Here is a 7,198-nt window from a genome sequence, read left to right on the forward strand (position 1 = left end):
TCACAGTGAGAATGAAAACTGGTTGAAAATTCATTTATTATTCAGTTGCAAGTAGTGAAAGGCAGTGAAAACATACTGGCTTAGGAATCTGGAAAAGTGAGTTCTAGTACTGTTCACGTTGCTTGCTACTTTTTAAACTATTTGTCATTTACCCTCCAAATTTTGTTTTTAACATTTATAGAACAAAGCTGATGTCTGCCTTGTCTTCAAAGAATCTTATGTTGGATGAATGGAATAACACAGACACGCACGCACACACACGCACTTTGTGAACCTTGCAGTTCTGTACAGATACAGCATTTTTATTACTGTCCAGAATCTCCAGAATATCTTTAGTGTGTTGGGAAATTATCACTGTTTAATTTGACTAATGAGTGGCGAAGTGCTTTGTGTGGAGGAAAATAGAATCTGTTGACACTAGAACTGTGACTTTCTCCAGGGAATTAGGTCTTGTCCTATGCTCCAAAAGACTAATCTACATTAGTGATGCCCTTCCACTTAGCAAAGTGAGAGTTTGATTTATTCAAGTATAGTAAAACAACTGATTTTGGCAATAACCAACATAAATCCTTTGGATTGTAAGTAAAAACTTTAATGAGCTTTAGTTAGATGTTGGAAAATTTTTCCCAAGCCCATAATAGAGTAAGTCCCCAAATTATGAACAAGTTCCAGTCCAGTAGAATTGTTTCTAAGTCAGATTTGTTTATAAGCTGGCAGAGAGTCTTTTAGACCATACACCATACAGTACACCTGTGAAAGTTTGCAATTTTAGTGATCATAAATCAGGTACTTACTGTATAAGGATTAATGAAATGTGTTTTTCCTTCCTTTAGACAATTTTAGGCCTGCCTTTGGAATTTCTTTTCTCCAAATAAAGTCAGATAGGTGTTTGCCTAACAGCTGCTACATGAAGCATACGTTAGAAAGAAGCACTGGTTTCTACAGCAGAGCCTCCAAACCATGTTTATGCCATGGACTTTCCAACAACTTGGTGGTTTCCAAACATGTTCTCAAAATAATATTTTAAATTCATAAAATGAAGTATAGTATATAGTTTTTTAAAAATTGTGAACCAGATGTACAGGCAAATACCTATAATCCTAGCATTAGGGAGGCTGAGGCAAGACGATCTCCACATGTTTGAGGCCAGCCTAAATTACACAGCAAACCTTTCTCAAGGAAAAAAAAACATTGCAAGAACCATAAAACAGTTTTAAAATAAATTTATGTGTGCTGCTGCATTAATTTAAATATCTAGTGCTATACCATTTTGAAGTCAGATAATATAATGCATAATATATATATATCAAATTATCCATAAATATGACAAAATATCTATGATTTCTGCTGATTTAAAATGTTACAAATTAGGTCTGATGAGTTAGCTCTGCGGACTAAGCACCTGCTTTGGCAAGCACAGGAACCAGACATGTGCTGGCCTTGCCTCCAGGGTCTGTTGAGCCAGCCACCAAGTCCTTGAAAACAGGAGGATCACCACAAGTCTGATCTACGAAGTGAGAGCCTGTACCAAATACATAAAAATGTTAAAAAAAAAAAAAAAAATTTACAATTGCAGTTAATCTTACTGAGGTTTGTTACACTTGAAATTAAAGAAAGTGCTATGTTTCAGGTAGACATTAGTGAAAGTGAGAAATAATTGTGTTTTGTTCGAGTTCATAGAACTCTGAATTCTGTTTAAAAAAATAACAAAAGCCTTGGAATGTCTTATAGCCTCCAGGATAAGGTAGAGTGAAGGCAAGGTGGTCTTTGGAGTACTGATCTTTTCTGCTTTTTCTGTCAGTTATGGAGTTTGCTATGATAAACTTTCCACCTTGATTATGGATGTCTTTTCCTATGGATTCACTGTTGTTGTTTTTGTTGTTTGTGGTACTGGGGATTAAACCCAGGGCCTTCATACCGAGCTACATCTGCATCCCTTTTTTATGTTTTGTTTTGAGGCAGGGTCTCAAGTGGCTACATAGCCCAAGCTGGGCTTGACTTTGTTATCATGTCCTACCTCTGCCTCCCGTATGCTGGGTTACAGATATGTGCCACCACGCCCACCCAGGTTTTTTCTTTATGAATTTTGATACTGTGTTACCTGGGTACAAATTTACCTAGTAGGTAGATCCATATTGTTTTATGTTCCACAAGAAATGCCACTTACCTTCAGGACTTACTTTTCTGATAATAGTTTAGCTTTACCAGCTCTTTTAGTTAGTATGGCATATCATTTTCCATTATCTTTTGTAGCCTGTTTGTGTTTTTACATTTAAATTGTATCTTAAGTAACAGTTACTCTTCTCTCATTGCTGAGACAAATACCCGACACCCAAAATGAAGGAAGGAAAGGTTTATTTAGCTCATAGTTACTGGAGGTTTCAGTCCATATTCATCTGGGTCCAAGGCAGAGCAGAACATAGCAGAAAGCAATTTTTCCTAGAGGGGACAAAGAGCAAGAGCACAAGGGAGAGGTAACAGCAGCTCAAGCAGCTAACTTCTCTTCCCTCCTTACATTGAAATGCAAATTGCCTGCCCCAGGGCAGGTGCATCATCCACACCCACAATAATCAATCACAAACTCCAGAAGCCTCCCCAAGACCGCAGGACCAGGACGTTTTGAGGGGACAGCTATACACAAACCATAACAAACACATAGTTGGAATTTCTAAGATTCAAATGTATCTTTAAGGCCAGCCAAATAGCTTAGTGGATTAAAGCGCCTGCAAGCAGGCACAGAGACCAGTGATTCAGATCCCCAGGCCTGCTGATCCCTGGGCCTGCCATTCTGGCCCCACCCCTGGAGCACACTGAGGTGGGATTGAGACTGGGTGTGGTTGCGCACTTGAGAGGCTGTAAACAGGCAGATCACTGAGTCTGATCTAGTAGTGAGACCCTGAACATTCCCTAAAAATACACACACACACACACACACAAATAATACATATATATACATATATTTATATATATATATATTTTAAATTGGTATAGTCTTTACCTTCTATGTAATTACAAATCGGCACTTAAATCTGCCATTTTTAATTTTTTTTAATCTGCCATTTCTTTGTTATCTATTTGTCTCACTGATTTTATGTTCCTTTTCCTTTGACTTCTTTTGGACCAAGTTTATGTTTTTGTTTGGGGTACTTTTTTTTTTTAACTTTTCTTCCTTTGTAGCTTGTTATACTTTTTTGTTGATGAGTATCCTAGAGATTACAATATACATCCTTGATTTATTTGAGCCTAATATAAATTAATAATTTTACTACTTCCTAGATAATGCCAAGACCTCAGGATGCTTTAACGTTTATTACTATGCGCCTCCAATGTTCATTCACTCACATGTATACTTTAACCTCCATAAGCAATTCTTGTTATTGTTTTATACTGTTAGTGTTGGTTAAGATATATCATGTATTTATCTAGCTTTCCATTGGTCTTTCTTTCCTGTATCTTTATGCTTCATCTCCAATTAATTTTCATCTTCTCAAAAACTGCCCTTTACTGTTTAATGTATTTCCTTTGAAACAATTTTGATACTGATGGATTTTTGTTTATTTTTTTTCTGTAAATATCTGTTTCACTTTAATTTGTGAAAAATATTTTCAATATGTTATTCAATTCTAGGATGGTTTCCTTTAGTAATTAGAAAGCTTTCTGCTTTGGCTTCCATGCTTTTATATTACGACATTAGCTATCAGAGATATAACACTTTCCCCGTTGGTTACTTCTAACCATTTCTTTGGTCTGGTTTCTAGTAGTTTTCTATAATGTGCCATAGGGATCATGAGCTTTTTCTGAGAGTCTGTCTCATTACCTTAGCTTATATTTTTCTGTCTTTCATCTGTTACTAAAAATGCTGAAATAGTCCCATGGAGAATTGATTATCCATGTGGACATAATAGCTGTGGAGACAGATGACCCCTCTTCTCTTGTTTGTTCTAACAGGTGCTGAGAGAATGGGCTTGCAGGTTATCCTCCTGAGACCAATGCTCAGACTCTCTGCTATTTGCCTCATGGACACCTTCTTTTTCAATGAAAAAAAAAAATCACTTTATTTGTTTTTGTTTTTTAATGTATTTAGTATAGGGTCTACAGGGTCTCACTACATGGATTGGATTTGTAGTGATGCTCCTGTTTTCAGCCTCCCCAGCGCAGGGATTACAGGCGTGCCACCACACCCAGTTTCAGTCACTGTCTCAGTGTGCCCTGGAGGCGGGGCCAACACCACAGCTGGGGATGGGCCAATAAATAACAAAACAGCTGTTTTGAAACAAATTAGCTGTTTCAGTAATTTAGTTATTTAACTCAACTGAAGGTCACTATAGAATCCATGGTATAGAATTGAATAATGTAGTGGAAACAGTTCCGAACTACAGGATTTGAAGTAAGTCATTTAATCTTCTGAGCCTCACAAATGGTCATGATTAAAAAAAAGAAGAAATGGTCCTGATAAGATCTGTTTTACAAAATTGGTATATTAGCAAATTGTTGATTTGTTCTATTTGAGCCACTACTTTGCCTTCCATGACTTTTTCAATGACTGATAAGAATTTTTGTCTTAAGTTACGTTGCTTTATAGCTGAGTTACATGAAACACAATTGAAAATACAGTTTAAATTTTAAAAAAACTATTTCAGTAAGAGGCACATTGCTATCCATCCCCTTCAAATTACTTCCATTGCTGTAAACGCATGTATCCGTTTTTCTTGCTACCTTGTGAAAGGAAATGGTTCTGGAAGTCCTTTTTTGTGAGTGTCTTTCATGGTGCTGTCACTGCTTCCTGGATGTCTTCAATCAGTTCAAAATGTTTCCATTTCATCTGGGTCATTTTAACTTTGGAGAAGAGCTTACACATTCACACATAAATATGAAAACTTAGATGAAATGAAAAAATTCTACCCAAATATTGTCTGGCTCCCACTGTTGTCATGAAATTTCTTTTGATTTGTTTTTTGTTTTGTTTGTTTGTTCCTCTCCTCCAGTCTCTTCTTATTCCTTCATTAAGGCTTCTGTAGATTGCAAGTGAAAGAAGTCCAGTTCAAAATAGTTAAGCTGACAGATGGTCACAGGTGGAATGCAGGGATTATGACTAAACACTTGCAACTGAACAGGGACAGTTCCTGGGACCCTGAGCAGTGGAGCTAAAGATTCAGTTCTCCTAGTTCTAGTGCCAGGGCCAAAAATCAGCCCTCATCAGGCTGTTTGTGTCGCTGAAAGCTCTAAAAGGTTGGACATTCCTGCCCTAGTGTTTTCCCCCAACTTTCACCTCTCTCCAATCCTTGCTTCTCACATTGCTGTATTGACTTCATTCCTACCACTCAAGGTCTCACTTTGTAGTGAGGCAGCTCTAGGTTTAATTTATAACAGTTTATGAGCCTAGAAAGAAAAAAGTTTTTTTTCTCAAGGGTCTACTCAGTGTATCTGAATCCTGGGAAAATATTTTGGCCCAGTTTGAAATATATGATAGGGATCACCCTTCAGTGGGAATGGAGGAGTAATGAGTTTGACAAATCTACCAAAACTATGGCAGGGGAGGGGGGAGTAGGAGGATGAGGTTCCCACAGGAAGGAAGAGAGTTGGAAGAAAGGGATAGAACACAGCCAATGTAAGCCCACATTTCTGGTAAGGCGCTTGTCTTTATCCTATATTTGGGCACTTTGAGATTGTGAATTCTTTGAAACCAAAGATTGTTAAGAGTCCGGCAGCTTGGATCCTGGAGTACTTTTGAATTCTTTATAGCATCTGTGCACAACTAGATATTCAATAAGTAATTATTTATTTCAATTCCTGTTTGGAATTCAGTACTCTTCATTGTTTTGGTTTATCTTAGTCATAGTTTTTAGGCAGATTTTATCTTTTCCATTTTTAGTTTTAGAATGAATTGTTTATTAATTGCTTCTGTTTAGTTCAAGATCCTAATGGATATAATTGCTGATAACTTGGTTGAAATATATATATATATTGCGGAACAAAATTCCTCTTTAAATGTTATTATAAGCAAATTTTTCTCCTGTACTTAAACAGATTACTTTTTAATTAAACATGCCATTCCAAATTAAAGAATTGATTTGTTGAAGATTCTATGTTCTTGAGAAATGAACTGGTATGAAAGTATTTTAATATATTTTATATTTTAACATATTTGTCAGAGTAGCTGCTTGGCTTAAATACTTGTATTTAAGATTTTTATTGTCTTTTTAAAAAAAAACTTTAAATCTTTAACTTTCTTTAGAACGTCTGATATTTAATGTGAATGTCACATTAGTAAGATGAGGGTATTTAAATCATTCAAGTATTGACATATTTGCATTTTATCCTTAGGAACTGAGAGAAAGCTACAATACACAGCAGCTAGCCCTTGAGCAGCTTCATAAGATCAAACATGACAAGTTGAAGGAAATTGAAAAAAAAAGATTAGAGCTAATACAGAAAAAGAAACTAGAAGATGAGGCTGCAAGGTAATATAACTGACAATATGTTACACTTTATTGCTATTAGGATTCTGATTTTATTGCCTGTATCTTTTGTTTAGCTATAAGAACTTAAGGCAAATAAAAAATTATTACTAGGATGCTGGTTGTATTCTAAAGTTTATAAATTCAGACCTCCTTTTCAGTCATAAATTTTATGTTTTGCTAATAAAAAATATAAACTTCGTTTTTTTAATTTGATTTGATTGGATTTTCAAGAGTATAAACAAAAACAAAAGCATAAACATAACAAAAACAGAAATAGTAACATACAAGAAAATAAATGGTATAGATTTTCAAAACAGGAATAGCAAATTAACAATGGTTGTTATATTATGTATTTTTATCATCCAAGCCAGGGAAGCGCTTATTCCACTGAGCCTTCTCCCCAGCCCCTTGAATTAGAATTCTTCATCCACCACTTACTGCCTGTGTATCCATTGTTAAGTCACTTTACCTTCCGAAACCTCAGTTTCTCCATCTGAATAAAAAAGACATTTATAGACATAATTCTAATAGGTAATAATGAACATAGAATAAATTAATACAAGGCATAGTATAATATATTGTATATAATAAGCACTCATTAGTTCTGTCTTTCCATAGTAAATCTATTACTTATCTAGAAAGATCATAAAAAACAAATATTTAGTTTTATAAAAAAAAATTATGTCAAATGCTATAATGATACAGTTCTCTGTATGTTACTAAGATGCAGTATATTG

The 7,198-nt window shown here is 35.3% G+C and overlaps 1 protein-coding gene across 1 annotated transcript in view; it reads left to right on the forward strand.

The window, feature by feature from the left end:
- Positions 1-7,198, forward strand: part of Itsn2 (intersectin 2) — a 167,042-nt gene that overhangs the window by 92,292 nt on the left and 67,552 nt on the right. The window contains exon 18 of the mRNA XM_012513845.2: positions 6,325-6,461. Coding sequence (XP_012369299.2) covers positions 6,325-6,461 — 137 coding nt within the window. The remainder of the gene's footprint in view (positions 1-6,324; positions 6,462-7,198) is intronic.

The sequence above is a fragment of the Octodon degus genome, unplaced genomic scaffold (genome assembly GCF_000260255.1).
Source record: "Octodon degus isolate 3935 unplaced genomic scaffold, OctDeg1.0 scaffold00019, whole genome shotgun sequence".
Taxonomy (NCBI): Eukaryota; Metazoa; Chordata; class Mammalia; order Rodentia; family Octodontidae; genus Octodon; species Octodon degus.